This window comes from Xenopus tropicalis, chromosome 4 (assembly GCF_000004195.4).
Source record: "Xenopus tropicalis strain Nigerian chromosome 4, UCB_Xtro_10.0, whole genome shotgun sequence".
NCBI lineage: Eukaryota > Metazoa > Chordata > Amphibia > Anura > Pipidae > Xenopus > Xenopus tropicalis.
Window position 1 is genome coordinate 123,776,895 of NC_030680.2, and position 18,069 is coordinate 123,794,963.

At 41.0% G+C, this 18,069-nt stretch overlaps 1 protein-coding gene across 3 annotated transcripts in view; it reads right to left on the minus strand.

Annotated features, from left to right (window-relative positions):
• Window positions 1-638: 638 nt before the first annotated feature.
• pfkfb4 (6-phosphofructo-2-kinase/fructose-2,6-biphosphatase 4) overlaps window positions 639-18,069 on the minus strand; it is a 35,431-nt gene continuing 18,000 nt past the window's right edge. For 2 of the 3 annotated variants that reach the window (XM_031899974.1, XM_031899973.1), the window contains exons 3-14: window positions 16,996-17,092; window positions 15,072-15,138; window positions 14,110-14,184; window positions 13,045-13,101; window positions 12,026-12,147; window positions 11,556-11,763; window positions 8,130-8,276; window positions 7,385-7,489; window positions 5,441-5,570; window positions 4,855-4,917; window positions 4,344-4,408; window positions 2,477-2,858 (exon numbers count right to left, since the gene is read on the minus strand). In XM_031899974.1, coding sequence (XP_031755834.1) covers window positions 2,739-2,858; window positions 4,344-4,408; window positions 4,855-4,917; window positions 5,441-5,570; window positions 7,385-7,489; window positions 8,130-8,276; window positions 11,556-11,763; window positions 12,026-12,147; window positions 13,045-13,101; window positions 14,110-14,184; window positions 15,072-15,138; window positions 16,996-17,092 — 1,256 coding nt within the window. In that variant the 3' untranslated portion in view covers window positions 2,477-2,738. 3 annotated transcript variants of the gene reach the window in all.

Sequence of the window (18,069 nt, forward strand, 5' to 3'; positions counted from 1 at the left end):
CTCTTTACACTTTCTAGAGAACATTTCACAGAAAATTTAGAAAGGCTGAACTCTGTCACAGTTGTGTTAGCTTTGCCTCGGGGTCAGAAATGGAGAAGCCATAAAGGAAAGAACCAAGGTGCTGCACTCGGAAGGATGTGTGTGCCCCGTGCTACAGCGCAGACAGGAAGGGAGATCAGAATATAAAGGTGCAGATAGGTCTGTGCATGGATTGGACTGGCATTTACACAATAGGAATGAACCATCTCCAGTGTTGGTATCACTTCCCAGTTCAAATAAAATAGCCATTTACAACCGTCATATAGATTGAAAGACAGCAGCATGAAAACAAAGTGCTATTTCAGTGCTGAAGAAGGGGATACTTGGGGTTCAAACCGAATGCGCCAAATTTCTGCCTTAATCAGAATCACGACCCTTCAGAGTGTTTGGCCATAGAAAGCAGACACCGGGCTGCACACAAATATAGAAAGCGCAAGTGAATCACCATCATCCCGAGAGCCTCTGCACATACAGATGAACTGTACATATTGCACATTGTAACTCACAGTCCCAGTAGCAAGTGCAGGAGAACAAACCGTACAGAATATAAAATAAAAAGGCTATTGGTTATTTACATAGAAGACTTTGTGTTGGAATTGTATTCACCTGCAAATAAACCTTTATCAGTGCAGAATAACCCAGAATCCTGTGCCACAATAACTCACTGGGAAAGCCATTTGTAAGGAGCAGCATGTATGTGTTGGAGGACAAGGATCAACGCAAAGCCAGCTTCTTCCCTTGCATTTAAGATAAATATTGAGAAATGGCTGCTCTGCCCCCCCCACCCCGCCAACCATCATAATAACCATGTGACTTATTAAGGTGGTCTGGGTGACTCTCTCAAACAGTAGGAATGCAATCTCATCCTTATTAAAATCACTGACCAAGGAAACAATGTGCCATTGGCTCACTGCATAGAACTGTGCTCTACTGGTTAGTTAAGGACAAACAAGGAAGTTTTTGAGTTGGACCATACCAGTTCTCTATAAAGGCCTAGCTGAACAGTAATTCCCATGCATGAGAGTTTGAACAACCAACTACGATATGTTTAAGTTTCTACAGAGTAACAGAAATTAAAGGAAACTTAACTCTCAAGGGAATTTGAAATATTGGATTTAGAGCAGGTTGTTTTGTAAAAATTGAATGAGCCTGACCCCTCCTCCCCTTTCTCGATTATTGCCTTCAGAGGCCATGGAACATGGGTTAGTCTGTTCCCCAGCAGAAAAGTAGTGCAAAAATAAGGATAAATGCAGAGAAACTCAATGTGTGGATTACCAGGGATCCCATCAGGGGGTACAATGGGTACTGCAGTCCCTATGGCAGTGGAGGTCGGTGAAGGAGTAGGACTTGTAGGGAAATGGACAGGGTTTGGCAGATCATGGGAAGGGATTTGGCATAATGAAGCATGGTAAGTTGGATCAGGGTTGGGACCATGCGTGAGTAGGGTATTCGTTTTCATTTGGCCCCCATTCGATTTGATGGCAGGGCCACCACACAGGTGAGCAATGGGCTAATATTTGGGGTTCCCCTGGGGGAGAACCCTGCTAACTTAGAAGTGTGGCACCCCATGATTAGTGATGGTGGCCCTGGCTCTGCCAATATATATCTCAAAAACAGACCAGTCTTCTGCTCTAGTGTTGCTGAGGGGCAATGGTGCGCTTGGACCTGTGGGACCCTTCAAACAGATGCTACTGGGAGCATACAAGGTGCTTAGAGATTATTTCCTGTAGGCTGGCAACAAGAAGCCACATTGTATGTACCATGCACCCCCAAGTAATAAGATACAGTATATCAGTGACCTGGGGAGGGAACAATAGAATGGCTTTTTATACAACAGCTTAGAGTAACGAGACATTCCCTGCAATCTCGCTACTGCGGAACTAAAACTCCCATAATTCACAGCCAGTCAGCAACAGATGTTGTAGTTCAGCAAGACCTGGAAGCATACAATTAAGAAATACCTGCACTAGATTTCCCCTTCATTTACTGACTCATTAAAAAACAAACAAGCAATTCACCAGTTTGAGCTGGTTAGGAAAGAACTATCCAATCCAGTTTCAGGAGTCACTGGGCCATAACATTCCCAGCTCATACACTGGAGTGCAATACTGTGATTCATACACACCCCTCTCTATATGAAAAGCGGATGTGCATGGCCATATTTATACATTCACTCACCCAATAAAAATCTTAATTAAAAAAACAAAAAACAAAAATGAAGAAGATATTTGATAGCAGTGTTTCACTGGTTCACATCCTGAATATCTGCTGGCAGACAAACCCACCATGGAACGTGTGGGGACTGGATTCCACCTGGGTTAAAGGTGATTTGGTACAGTCTGTAAAGCGTCTTCGCTAGAGCGGTCCACATCGACATTCTGAAATGTAGGGGAGACGGGGGGAAAGGATTTTTTAACCAATTACTAGAATTTATTTTCCGACTAATCATAGGCAGCCTTAGGCACTCCAGCTATTATAAAACTGCAACTGGCCTTGGAAAGGGGGAATTGGGAGTTGTAGTTCTGCCACAGCTGGAGCCCTGCATTTTGCCTATTGCTGGTTTATATAATTCTGCTGACACACAGGAAATAAACAAAATCACATCCCCATTATGCCGACATTTCCCTTTGATTCTTGATTTCACAGAATAGTTCAGATTATGAGCATAGGATTATTTGCCCAATTAAATGAGGAAAACCTCAGAGCCCAACTGATTTGAGGTTTAGAAATGGTAAATAAAAATGCACCAAGGTTGCAGGATCCAGTGAGGTCGGCACAGTGACCAAGGCTGCTTCTGTCGTGCGACAAATATCTACGTTCTAAGGAGCAGAACCACAGACACATAAGGATATAGCAAGCAGGATATAACGCGCAGGGGGCTGCCCCCACTATGGCAGGCAGAGGGGTGACAGGTCATTTGCTACCAGCAGCACCTGTTGTGCCATGGGCCATAAACGTGAATGGCTGCCCCTTTGCCCCAGGAGCTCATTTTATATATATATTGTATTCAACCCTCAGAACACAGACAGTTTGTACCAGTGAAGGGTATTTATATATAAACAGGAGCTGTTAAAGGGGAAGAGCCCCACACACAGAAACCCCTAATATACCTATCCTTGTAATCAATTTCTTCAAGTATGAATAAATACTATTTTTATATGCAAAACAGTTTCTCTTTCTGCATCGTTTGTAATCCTGTCAGGGGAGGAGGGACTAAAACACTGATGTTACAAATCGTAACAACTTCTCCGCAGCTTACAGACAGGATTTAGGAACTATATAAGCCACAATGCATTGCACTGCAATGTTCCTTCCCTTATTGACATCACGTGCAGGGAATTGTGGGATTTGCAGGATACAGGCTGAAGGCCGAGGACAGTCGACTACTGTTTTTTCTCAACATAGCCAGCCAGATCAGCAGGGGGTGGGGCTTAGGTAACTGTTCCAAACCATATTATTACATTACAAATCATGAAAAAACTGCATACCAATTGATGTATATTGTAAAGTTCCTTGGAATTATGTTTACTTTTTAAAAAACTCAAGTGGTGTTTGAGTTCCCCTTTAATATCCTGTGAATACCCTGCCTCCATTTGACTAAGAACATTCCAAGATGTTCATGGTGCCCCTTGCACCTACAGGTTGGAAACCTCGTGTGTAAATGCCCAAAAATGTAAAAGGCTTTTTTGTGTTTATACAAGTACTTAACCCTTAACATAACCTCTACTTGCAATACTACATTAAACCAGCAGATGCTGCTGTAAAGAAAAAGAGCAAACTACATTGCAGCATCTGGCACTGAAACAAATGTAGTGCAGGGTGTGCCAGACTCATCCCTTATTCTTCCCACATCTGTAACTTCCCAGTCAGTTTTAGTTTAGAGGCCAGTTCTACATGCTATACTCTGGGGGCAGGTATAAATGTGCATATGGAATATACAGGCTAGGAGTATCATGTTTTTAAGCTGCATAAAAATGCAGCACTTATTATGCCTGGTCAGTGGATGGCACATACTGCATGGAAAATATATCGAACATTTTATCTGTATAGGGTTACATTATGGTGATATTAGTGCTACCATACAGTTTGCCAAACAGGTGAAGTGAAAGTTCAGCAATCCTTCACCCTGCATTTCTAATGAACACAACAGGAAATGCTTCAATGGCAGCGCAGACTGGCTGGGAACTCCTGTGGCTACCCACAAAGTCAGGCTATGTGCCAGTGGGCTCTTTTCTGTTTTGCAAGTTCTTTAGCACTCTTGTGGGATTAAGTGATATGTCCACACAAATACACATGTGACTTACCTCTGGCTTATTCCTATGAGTATTAACTGCCTCCACGTTTAAACAGACACACTCCACTTTACACCCTGCAGAGAAAAAACACACACATATTATTATTTTTAATTACATACATGCTAGTTACCCTGAGCTTATGTCTCAGTCCTCCCTTTTAGAATGTAAGCTCTTGCGAGCAGGGCCCTCCCCCTAGTGTCTCCGATCCTCATCCAATGTAACTGCAAACCATTTTTGTGAATTGTTTAACTCTTCTGTCTTTTGTACACCTTCTGGTTCTGAAAAGCGCTGCCTAAATTAATGGCACTAATAATAATACAAACATACAATTGGTGCAGTCCTGTTAATGTAAATGCTTGTTCCCCACCTTCCTTATACAAACACAATCTAATCCAATATCAGACATTCATCTAGCTGCATTATTTTATGGGTATATCACACTAAAATATAGAACAAAGCATTCTGGAGTTTGAACAGCAGGTGGCAGTGCAGAACAAGGCTTATAGGAGAAGAGCCCTACCGTAAGCTACTGGGGTGAGTTTCATCACTGTATGCAGGGGGCATTTGAGGTAAGGCAGTTCCCCTGTAAGAGAAAAGGGAAATTGTTATTTTCTGTGCAATATCAGCATGAAGCCAAAGAAATAGGTTTATATTTGTAGAGGATATAAACCCAGTCCCCCCAAAAAGAAAATGTCTTTCTAAGCAACCACCCAATGTTACCTTAATTTAAAAATGAAAATGTTTTTAAAAGTTATTGTAATTGCTATTGAGAGCAGTATCTGCACTTCTGGCCCTGACTCTTAAACTAATGTAGCAGAAGTCAATAGCTGACTGGCTTCTGCTACATTGTTTCAAAAGTCAGAAAGCCCTTTATGTAACAATAATACAGCAATTATACAAACAGCAGTGATATCTGGGTTACACCAGTCAGTACTAGGCTGTGCGCATTGTACATACTGCCCACGCTGCTATTAGATGCAAGCCCTTCTGTACAATGTTTTAGAAAGCAAATAGAGGAAAACAAATTATATTGAAATAGAGAAGCAGAAGGTTTAATAAGCGTAGTGTCGGTGCCACATGTAGGGGGAAAAAATTTCTGAGCGCACCTCCACTTTTATCAAGGAAGTAGGCCAGCAGGCATCGCATAACGGCTTGATGGCAAATGACCAGCACATTCTCCTGTCGTTCCAGTTCCATTATGACGGGTTCCAGGCGCTGAACAAGATCTTCATAGGACTGCAAACAGAGTGTGATTATTGGCACGGTGCAGCTGCCCAACATGGCAACACAACGCATTTGTCTACTGCACAGAAACAAAGTCAACCCTTATCTGCGCTTAATTAACTTTAACTTCTAAGTATAAATAACGTGCAATTAGCAAAAAACCACATAAATACCCAACAATAGTGACCTAAAATGTGACCTTAAAAATTAATAGCTGCCTACCTCCGAACTAATCCCAAATATAAACTGTAAAATTATTACAAAAAGAAGTTGGCGCTCAACAGATTAAACCACCCAGTGTAAATATAAAAATCAGTTTATTTAAAATGTTTAATTCATTCAATTAAAAATAATCACACAGTGTTACACATAATTAATCTTACAAATTAAAAAGAAGAATAAAAAACTTTTTTCCTATACATGAACTAATAATTTTACATATAATACCAAGGTAAGAAGATTTATCACTTAATAGAGAGATGGAAGTGGCAACATATACTTTCATAAAGCAGTGGGAATTAAATATAGATATTATCAAAAAGACTCTATACACAAAGTAAATTAGCAGAGATAAAGCACAATATATATATAGAGCGAATAAATTAAATAACTCTATAGCAGATTATTCCATTATACACAGGAGGGAGAGAATTAATGCACATATACCCAAAGAATAGATGTAAAAATTCATAAAATGCACAGAAACATCAGCTACAGCAAAACATAATGATGACTCTCGCATACGAATCTTGTGCCTGTTCTGTAGCCCCCGGCCCCGGCCTAAAGACCAAATGGACAGACAACATATAAGGGGGGCCATGGGTGATCAGGAAGTGATGAGGGGCCACAGATATGAGGCTCTGCTTCATTTCCCCAATCCACATTACGGGATTGTTGATCTAAATGGCCCCTTACTGGCTGTATTTACATTTATAGAAATTTCATTTTCAGCCCTATTATTTTGCCCATTTCTTGTCATAGGCAGAAAATACTATCTGGTTGTGGGGGTCACTGACCCCTGCAAAAAAAAAAAAAAAAAAAAAAAAAAAACAGATTGAATGTGGAGGTTTTCATTTTCATTTAGACTACTGCTTATGTGTATTCAGCCCTTTTACCATTTTACTTCCCAACCGCTGCCTGGATGCTATGGTAATTTTGCCCTAGTAACTAAACAGCTGTTAAGATTCCTAGTCAGTTTCTTCCTGTCTGTGTCAGGCTAAAAGCTCTACCTGCTATGCCCACACACTCGGAGTGCTGCGCTGGGCATGATTAGTAGCAGCAAACAGTAATAGCAGGCAAGATGGCTGACAGAGCACTTTGCTATTTTTAACTCTGACAGAAGGACAATTACACAACTCCAAATCAATTTCATTTTCCTCAGAATCAAGCCACGTGAACTCACACAGAAGTGCATGTAGGCGGCAGCTACACAAACACTGGCGGCACAAAGCTCTCATGTTGCCCTTTCCTTACAGAGCTGTTTGCGCACAGTTGGGTGAGCATGGATTGTGTGACTTATTATCACAACACACTAATCTCAGGCAAAGAGTGTCCGACCTGGACCTCCCCTACAATTTTAGCAAACTAGAACTCCCCTTTTTAGTGCTGGGAACAGTAGTTCAACAGAAGATGGTTCAGGCTGGATATTCCTGCCCTAGATATATTTTTATTTATAATTATTCTCTGCTACAGGAAGGAATATGGTTTCCATGGAGTGTCACAGACAGACAGGATAATGCCTCAGTGCAAGAACACCATTTTCAGTTGTTACTTTCCAGCAGTGGGATCACTTCTACGCTAATAAGTTTCCATGTCCCATTATTTACCTCTCCTTTGGGATAGCGGTATCTGTATTTATCCTGATCACGCAAAGCGAATTCCAGTGGAAATGATTCCTGGATCTCCTCATAGCGCATTTCCTCGCACACCCCCTGTGCAAATAACACATTAAAGGAAATAGTCACTGTTAAGGAATGCCTTGGTTAACACTTCAGGGGCGTAAAGAGGGTGCTCAGTATCAGACTAGGTTATTTGGGGCCTACCAGGGGCCATCACCCAAGGATACACCCCCCCCCTTGTAAACCAACTTCCCCCAGCCCCCAGACCTGGGCAGGCAGCAAGCCTATTGGTCCCCCCCCCCGGCCAGTCTGACCAAATGGGGAGGCAAGGGCACAATCAATTATATATTTTAGTCACAGAATAAAAATAAATACATTTATAACCTTACAGGATCAATGGACTAACAATCCCACAAGCAGCAGCTGAGGAAAAAGCCAAACATTAGAGCTACTAGTTATACACCCAATCAGTGCAATAGTCTCACAAGACACCTAACAAGTGCCAGTTGCCCTTTATTCAAAAGACTTGGCTACTGTACTGCTGCTTGGGGTGGAAACTAATAAATTAACTAGGCAAAAGGTGAGATAAGAATATCAACTTCCAACATGAGAAAATAACAGAGGAAAAAAAAAAAAGATATGTGGGTAATTATGTGATGTTAGTATGTGTTTAAATATCCAACCAGGTGCCAGTTGTGCACAATACAGACAATGGAGAATTACACACACTCACAGCGTCAATTTCATTTAAGGTTTTCCACTGCTCATAAGGAACACTCAGGGCCTCCGCAGTTTGGATTGTTCTCTTCATTTGGCTGGTCCAGACTTTCAGGTCATGGATGTTCTGTTCATGGATGTACTTGCCCAAACATTGAGCAAACTGGACAGAGGGAAGGAATGAAGACAAGGTTGAAGCATATAAAAGAAGAAGCTGGTTGAATAACCAGGACACCTGGAATGGAACATTCTGGGGGGACAGTTTAGCAAAACCAACTTTTGTCAAAGCTGCCACCCCCATCACTCATTCCCCAATACAATGAGCTGGTCTTACATTAAACCAGCTGAGGCACCCACCAATCTTACATATTTAAAATTGCAGTATTATCAACACCAAAAATGTTTTGCTATGTCATTAGTCAAATAGGTAGGTGGGACTATAATAATCATTGGTTGTTAACCCAATGCAGGCAAAGAGACCGCATTACCAAGCTCAGTACCCTTGAAAACTTCCATGTATGTTTTCTCCCTCATAATGTATGCTTAATAGTTTTCAATACTATGGAATGGCACAATCTCATTGCTAAGATGGAAGGTATGCGATTTGGGGGTAAACAGATTGCAAACTGAAGCTCAGTACCTTTGAAAACCCCTGTGTACATGTTTGGCCACTGCCACAATGTGTTGCTAAGTAGCTTCCCAATAGCAGTGCTGTCCAACTTATGGGTCGATTAAGGACCAGATAATATTAAAATAATGATGTCATACAATTAAGTCTGTGTGGCCCTAAGCCAGACTGTCCTATAACATGGAATTGTGGAATCTGATCCACAATCAGAAAGGAAGGGATTTTTGGGTAAATGGATAGCAGCATTAAGTTCGGCACCTTGAAAACTATGGGATCCATAATCCAGAAAACTCCGAATTACGAGAAGGCCATCTCCCACAGACTCTATTACGAGGGAATAATTTAAAATTTTTACAAATTATTTAGTTCTTCTCTATAAAAATAAAACAGTACCTTTAAGATTTGGAGGGAAAACAGTCCTGCTAGGTTGAATTACTGTTTAAATTATTTTTAATAGACTTAAAGACCCCCTTATACGGGGTTCTGAGCATTCTCAATAACAGGTCCCATACCTGTACTTGTTTTGCTGAAATCTGATTGGTCAGGTAAAAAAGGTGGGCTGCCGTCAATGGGTGGGGAAAGGAACAAACATTTTACAAACTCTTAGATGAGAGAACAGTCCCTGAAATGTTTTGCTGCATTCCACGTCCATATGAATGATTTGTGGTCATTTGAACACACAGCAAGCCAAAAGTACATGCTGATATATTTGTGGATGAGAGGGAGGTGCCTGAGATTTTTCATTGCAATTGGTCATATTGTTTCTGCATGCACTCAGAACAAACAAGCTCTCCTTTATATATAAGATGCTCTCAGTTAAACATGGGCCACCTGAGCTGTATATACAATAACCTGTGCATTGAGCTTTCTTGCCCCACTTCCTGCCATTTGGCTCAGCCCATTTCTCCATCTAATGAAAGCAATTTCCCGGAACTGTACAGTTACAACATTATTGTTGCACCAGGACAGCAGCCACTCACATCCCACTCACCCAGCACCACATCCTCATTACAGCACCTTTCATCACAAGGCCATTAGTCAACACCTCAAGCAATGGATTCCCAGAACAGATTGCAACTTCTCAACTACAGCTTCAAGGGAAACTAAGCCTCTGATTATTTCAAGTCTCCTGCAGTATTTTATGTGCTAATTTGGCAAGATTCTTTGAAAGGTCAATTATTAGGGTATAAACTGAATGTTGGTTGTTTTATTTCAGAATATATAGTTCTCCTTTACAAGTTTAAAAATAGTGGAATGAAAATGTTGCTGTGGTACCCTCACTGAGCCCAGGGAGGCAATTGGGTTAACAAGTAGATCTGCTATAACCTGACCATACACATGGTGGAATTGTGACTGTAACACTTGAAGGCATTTAGAATGGCCAGGTCTGTCTGAGGACCCTATCACTGTGCCAGCTGGAGTTCTTAACCAGCCATATTTAAATATGTATAAAGACTAAAGACCATTAATATTTGGGCAATGTCCAACATCTGGCAAGCTTGTAAAGAGAGGTGACCAAGAAATGCTAAATGCTGATTGGTTGCTTTAGGTAATAAAAACTGTGGCGAACTTTGCCCATTATATTTCATAACCCCAAAGTGCAAAGAGCACAACGTCTTAGGTCTCAGGGTTAATCTTTTAGACTTGGCCCATTTCCTCAGCACTTTGCACAACAAGTTGAACTATAACCTTAGCTCGATAGAAGAGAGATATCACCCCCCATCTCCACCCTTCCAGCTCCCAGGCACAACCCTCCTGCCATCACTAGTCAAAATCATTAAAGCATTTTATATCAGGGAAAACTAAAAAAATGGGGAGAGGTGGGTGCTGCTATCAAAAGTGGCAGTTAGGCCAACAATACTTGGCTAGACAGGAAGAGAAAAAAAGACACCACTGTTTGTGCTGTACTCACAATAAATGTGATCATAAACCCTTTAATACACTGCTAGGCCCAAACAAGTGTCAAACTGTCTGCAGCTGCAATCAGATCAGCACCTGCCATGGCTGGCGTGGTGCCCAAGTGGGGATTAGCTACGCAGCAGGAAGTCCCCCTGATTCGATAGTGGGGCACATGAGAGTGTAATAAATATTACTGGATTAAAACTACCAGGTGAAACTTGAGCCCACCCCATTAAATTTTCACCTGGATATGGCTGCAGGGGCACAGGCTTGTCCCGACAAAGTGCACAGGATGCCACACTGCCTTAGATTAGACATTTATTTGATTATTAGGTTGGTAGTGCCAAGTGATGCACAGGTCACAGTATTATAATTACGACATCTGGTTATTAAATGAGATGGACTTCAGAGCTGCTTATCTGCTCAGCCACAAAAGCACCATGGAGCAGGCACTTCAATAAAAACTTGGCAGGGTCTTTTATAGCAGAAATCCTCAATCCCGTTGCACAGAAACCTTTGCTCCCCCTAGGGTCACAGGATTAGATATGATATATTAAAACAAATTATTGTTTTGCTTTTTAAAGAAAACCATTTCTGAGACTGAGAAAGTAGAAGGGACTGCAGAGGATATACAAATCTGTAACCCACAGGCAGTGGCATGTTGGAAAGTCATAGTCTATGGCAGAGGTTCCAAACTGTGGGCATGCCTCACCCAATTTCTCCCTCAAGGCAGTTCTGGGGGCCCAGTTTTAAGACCAAAGAATTTAAGATGAGTCAATCACTATTCTATAAGAATAATTGTTTCACAAACATTTCTATACTTGTCAAAGATAATAAAGAGCTGAGTGTAAGGGAAAAAAAAAATCATTGAAGGGCCACAATCCAACAGCAGAGCAGCATAAATAGCAGCCATACCTCTTTCCCCCGGCGGGAGAGTCCAGAATCTCCCCCAATGCGCCCCTTGATATTGAGTTCACTCTCCCCATGTCGGCACAAGTAGATGGAGCGTGGAGTGATGTGAATGTTCATGAGGTAGTAGACAATGCGACTCTGGATGTGATCCATAACTCGATTAACAAGATATCTGCAGCCTACATCCATGATCTTAATATAGGACAGGTCCCTGCAATAAAGGAAGAGAACAATGGCCCTCAATACTTCCCTCCAAGGTTACCCTGATTTACCTCTTCTCTCTAATATGATTTGCCCATTCTCTATAAGGTTAGCCTTATTTACCCCTTTTCCCCCCCAACGTTATCCTGATTTAACCCTTCTCTCCAATCTGATTCACCCCTTCTCTCCAAGGTTACCTTGATTTACCCCTTCTCTTCTCACTGCCCCTTCTCTTCAGGGCTTACCAGTAAATACAAAAGGAGACACCATACCTGTCAAAGTTCTCATCCAGGGTCTCATATGAGTTCTTATAGCAATCAATTCTTTTCATAAAGTCTTCTGTTGCCTCCTCACTGCTGCAGTGCAGATAATCTGGGCTCCCTAACTTTACTTGCTGTGGAAAAACAGGAGAACGGAGATTATATAGGATATGTCTATATGATAAGTTTAATGTTACATTTTGCCTAACACAGTCCAAAACATGTAAATATCTCCTATAGCATGGTCAACAAAGCAGTGGATCTTGGAACTATTTGCTGGCTACGGGGGCTTGAGCTGCTTGTTTGGCTCCCAGGCTAATCATCAGATAGTGTTAGGGGCCTATGCAGACCCACTGGGAAAAAACTGCAACAGCATTTCAACAGAAATCTGTTCAGGTCCCAAGCAAGCGATTGGTCAGATAGGTAGTTGTTTTGGTCCTGTGCACATGGCAGTTAGCGACTGATGCCCTGCTATTTTTTTCATGCAGCCCGGGGGAATAATCAAAGAAAACCACTAAAATATGCACTGGCCAAATTAAACACATGAATATTTATTTGCTTTGCCTGATCAAATCACAAACACCCTGAATGGCTACGGATTCCCTGGTCCCTGGATACGTTCTGTTGGGACAATGTAGAACAAGACACCATTTGCCAAAGTCCAGTAACCCATAGCAAACATGTTAACTTTAGCTACATGTAAGCTGTTACTATGGGTTACTGGACCTGAAGCAAACCAGGAACGAATGTTAGGAGACCCAATCTTATTCTATTATATATATATATACATATAAAAGGGTCCAAAGCTTTTAAAAATCTCCCACACAATTTTCATTTTAATGCACAAAACCCATACCACACAATGTATAAAATTAAAGACATATCTGAGCATCTGGTTTATTTAATGGAGAATAATTTGAGCAAAAAAAGTGAACAATTAGTCCTCAATATGCAGATAGTATCCCAAAATGCTTAGCAACATTGAAATCAAATAAGGGCTGTGCAACTTAGGATGATCCTTTTCTGCTTACCACTATATTCTGAGCAATAACTTCAGGGTCCACGCACACAGATTCCACAAAGAAAGTCTTCAGTTGGAAGGAATCCATTGTAAAATGAATAAAGGAAAAGAAATCAAAGAGTGAACACAAAGCGTCCTACAAATACAGTAAATTCATGACATTTTCTCTCAGCACACCAACATATACAGATGTGAGTGGTTTTTACATACAGATTTATTAAAGGCTTAAATATATTAGCTCACAAAGGAATAAAAAGGCAAAGGCAATGTCTTTTTTCCATGAGTGCAGTTACCCATATCAACCAAGCAATTAGCTTTGATCATTTTTTGCAATTATACTTATATACTAACAAATACAAATATTTTATTGCTTGCTGGTTTACTTCACTGCTGCATAATTTCATCTGTGTTCATAATCGAGGCAATTGGTGGGTAATATACAAAATGGACAGATTCATTATCAATAGCAGCACATCAGAATTTAGCTCAGTTGTTTACTGCTGAGATTAAAAGTTTTGCCATTTAGCTGGCTAGATGCTGGTATCAAGTTTTCTATAGGACAAACAGTCTATTACAACCAATAGGAAAAAATTTAACTTATTTATAGCCAGCCACAAGTGGAAGCTACAAGTTTCCCAGTAGGACAGTAGCCTTACTGATGAGGACAGACCAGAGATGGTTGCCAAATGCTACTATTCTACCATTGTGAATTTCTCCTATGGCCAGAATCCCATTTGCCTAATTAAAGGAATGGCTGGGAGCTACAGCTCCATCTGCTTCTCAGTTTATCCTGCCCTGCTAATGAGAGATTACTGTATCTTGTTAATGCTTGGGAATTTGTCTAAGCATGTAATAAACAATTAAGCCCAAAATATATAATATTAAAGACAATAGTATAATAAACAAATTAAAGGTTAATGTACACTACTGGAATATTATACAGAGGTAAAAGTGAGAAAATGCCATGACCGACATTCTCCCTATAGGATAATCCCTCACCAACCTGCAATCTGTTTGTTAAGTATTCATTTAGATGGCATAAAAACAACCATTGCCATTCGTAAAAACTACTCACTTTAAAACCGTTCTGATCTGCAAATTTAAGGATGGTCTCTCGCCGTTCTCTTGTTGTGTTTGTTGCGTCAAACACCTAAAGGAAGAAAATGAAGATTTGTCAGAGGAAACATTTATAGATGACTAAATTGTTGTGGCGGATATATTTCTCGCAGTAAGAGTAAACTGAAGTTAAAAGTCAAGGACCACTTCTGGCCAACCAACACACTGATGGCCAAGTTGGGCAAAAAGTAACCTCTCCAAATGTGCAGATCTTTATATGCCTACACATCTTAAGACCTCAGTTGGCTAGACACAATCGTAGGGGAAATTATTTGAAACAGTAGCAGGCTGTTCTACCAATGAGATCATCAGATGCATGAAACAGCACTCTTCTGGAAATCACACCCAACCTCAAACATCAGTGGATGAGATCCCTCGGGGCAGTGCTAGCAGTTTCTGCAGGTGCCCTTGTATAAAACATGCAGTTCAAGGCCAATCCATTACAAGGAAGATGGGATGGTTCTCCATTCATTCCTGCCAGTGTGCAAGGATAGAGCTTATAGGACAGGGCTTTTAGCCTCTCTATTATCAGCTTGTGAATTGTCCCCCAATTGGCAGCAACATTCTATCAGCCACCTTTGATTTTACCAAAACTTTCAGACACAGCCTTAGACATGTTTTAACCATGCTAACATTTATTCTATAATTTGTGCTGAAACTCCAAAAATGATACCCTGCTCATGTACATACAATATTGTCCTAGAAGCAATAATTTGGCATAATCCCCCACCCACAGTGCCAAATGCAGTCTCACCTGAAGCCAGCTTTGCAGTTTGTCCAGCTTTGCTTGTTTTTTTTTTTAACTCAAATGGCAACTTGACATTGTATTTGTATCTTCAGTAAAGGTATTTACATTTTATTATCTACAAAGCCCCCTAAATATATAAATAGATATATATTTGCATGCTGCTTGACACTTACTGCCACATGGCCCCCTTCTTCTCCCAGATAGCGCCTTACATCATTCAAGGCCAGCAAGGCACATTGTCTGTAGGGGGAAAAAAAAAATAAGTAACTTGTGTTATTCATTTTAGTCGTTACTTTTATAAACAGGGAACCACGGAAAGAGATCTGAATTTCTAGAACTAATGGCAGCATCTTCACATTATACAATGAGGGGATCACAAAGCTTATAGCAAACAGGAATCAGTATTATTATTACCCTTTATTTATACAAAGGGATCATATAATGCAGACACTGTCTGTCCATCGCTCATATCTATCCACAGCAAGATGATATTTAGGTCCATAAGCCATTTGCTTCTGATAGAGCAGGGATCCCCAACCTTTTTTACCTGTGAGCCACATTCATACGTGAAAACAGTTGGGGAGCTTCGTTTTCCCGAAGTCGCCTCTCAAGGAAACTTTGGGCGACCTCGGAAAAATGAAGTAACGCATATGCCATCCCACCAGTGATTTACATTCTTGCCGGTGGGATGGCATTGCGGGGAGATTAGTCGCCCGCGGTAACGAAGATCTGTAACAAGTCAAATGATCTCCCCGAGTGCCACTGCCCTAAAGCAAAGATTTGGTGTGTTGCCCGCAGCCCATGCAAGAGTGCAATTTGAGCACCTTTGTTAGCATATCAGCTCTATGATCTTATCTATAAACACAGGGATACAGCCACCCAATATGTTCATTATACAGCAGCCATATGTACGGGGAACAGGCAGTCTGTGATTCTGATGCTCCAGAAGAAAACATTGGTAGTCATACCAATTTAGTAATTTAGTAATAAAAGAGCTTTTGAGGACACTTCATATGTTCATTGCTTTTATACTACTTCTGTACTGTAAGTAGCCTGCAGAGCGCAGGGCCTTTTATATTTATTAAACAGTTTCACACTATATTTGCCTCATCTTCCATTCTATATACGTTGCTGAATTGGATCCCACTTCAATCAAATACCCAGCTGTGTGTGGCCTATATGCTTCTTGATTTGCTGTTCTGGTGAGCAGTTTGAACACATATATAGAGTTGGGGTCACACGTATTAGTGGTGTTTTATTTAAGCACTCACTTTATATTACGGTTGATTTATTTATTTATTATTTGACGTTGTTGCACTATATATATTTTATTTTTATTTCCATGCGCTTCCATCAACATTCTGCATATATATTCTGAGGCTCATCTGAAGGGGAGCTTATACCAGGAGGAAGCAGCACACGTTCACACTCCTTAATATTGGAGATTTTGATTTATATGGACTATCACCAAGAAGCGCTGAGTATACGAGTGTTTTTTCACTCTTCAAATATTATCATTGGTAGTCATTGGTCTGTAGGAAACATCAGTCTGAACATTTATGTTTTCATAAATGAGCCTTGTGTTTCAGCAGTGAAAGGGTCCCCCAAGCCACAGCGGGGGGCAGCTCATTATGTTGAATGGGTTCCTGACCTACAGTCAGACAGAAGCAGCCCTGTTTGGAATCTGGGTCACAGAGCAGGGAGCTCTAAGTAAAGAACGTATAATTTTGCAGGCTTAGAGCCAAAGTAGGCACCAAAATGGAGGTTAAATTTCAGGCAGACAAGAGCCGCAGAAGGAGAGGGTGGCATCTCCTATTTCATGTAGGTAACTGAATGGGCTGGTACTGGGCACAGGACAGTTACTAGGACTCTATGCACTGTGCTAGCAAATACAGTTTATCTGGGTGCTATATTACACGCAAGTGTTTTACCTCTTCTGGCTTTTTTCATGTGATTAGAACAAAAGGCTACACCTTTATCTGACCCAGTACCCCACCCACTGGCACAGAGAGGGTTATTAGGTGTCTGTACAACTGCATTACTGACACATGAACACACACTGATGCACATCCACCTATACATGAACATGTCACTCACTTTCGGGTTTTCTGTCCCTCTTCATTGTCTGGAAGGAAGAATTCAAAGGATTTGAAGGTTTTCACCAAGTCCCGTCTGTACTGGCCAACATTGAATTCTGCAAGTGAAACGTTGTTGGAGTGAGTGTAATTCCAGAATATTCCCGTCAGTAGAGACTAACACACAAGCACTTTAGCAGGCATGTTTTTATCCCAGACATTCTGCTGTATGGATGCTGGGAGTTTTAGTCCAACAGCCTCTGGATGGCTGCAGGTTACCAACCCCTGTTTTTGGGCTACACAACAACCATCATTTTTATCATCATAATTATGATCAGGAGTCCAAGGCTGTTAGTGGTACTTCCTACTGCCATCAATAGAAAGCCAGCCACAGTAATTTATGGTGTTAATGATCACTAATGTGGCACTTTGTACAATCTTTACCTTTAAGCTGATCATACACAGGCAGATTTAAAGAAAAACTATACCCCCAGAATGAATACTTAACCAACGGATAGTTTATATTATGGTAAGTGACCTATTAAAGAATCTCGCCAAACTGGAATATATGTATCAGTAAATATTGCCCTTTTACATCCTTTCCCTTGAGCCACCATGGGTGGGTGGAGTGATGGGCTGTGTGCTCCCTCAGAGATCACATGACCAGAAATGCATCCCCTTTAATCACTTTGGATTCCTTCTCCTCTTCTAATCCACTTGTCCCTCTCCCTTAGGAATTAGCTGTTGGCTACTGAGCATGCTCAGTTTGTCGCAAGTCAATTTACAAAACACACCCTCCAGTCTAGGAGCCAGGGGTGGCATTGCTGGTATCTATAGAAACTCTAGCTGTGCACTCTGCTGAAAAACTTGTTTTTTCTCCTTCCCTTTCCTGAGCTCAGCTGTACCATTACAATGCTCAATCCAAGTAGCACTTTTTATGAAAGTTCTGCCTGTGTAAGAAAGCATCCTTGATTAAATTTACGCTGAATAAGGGTCTTTGTGCATATGTGATGTTTATAAGATATAAATGTCACTTATTGTGTGTCAGAGGGAAAATGGCCCCCGGGTGAAAGCTGCTATTTGTTTTAGATAAATG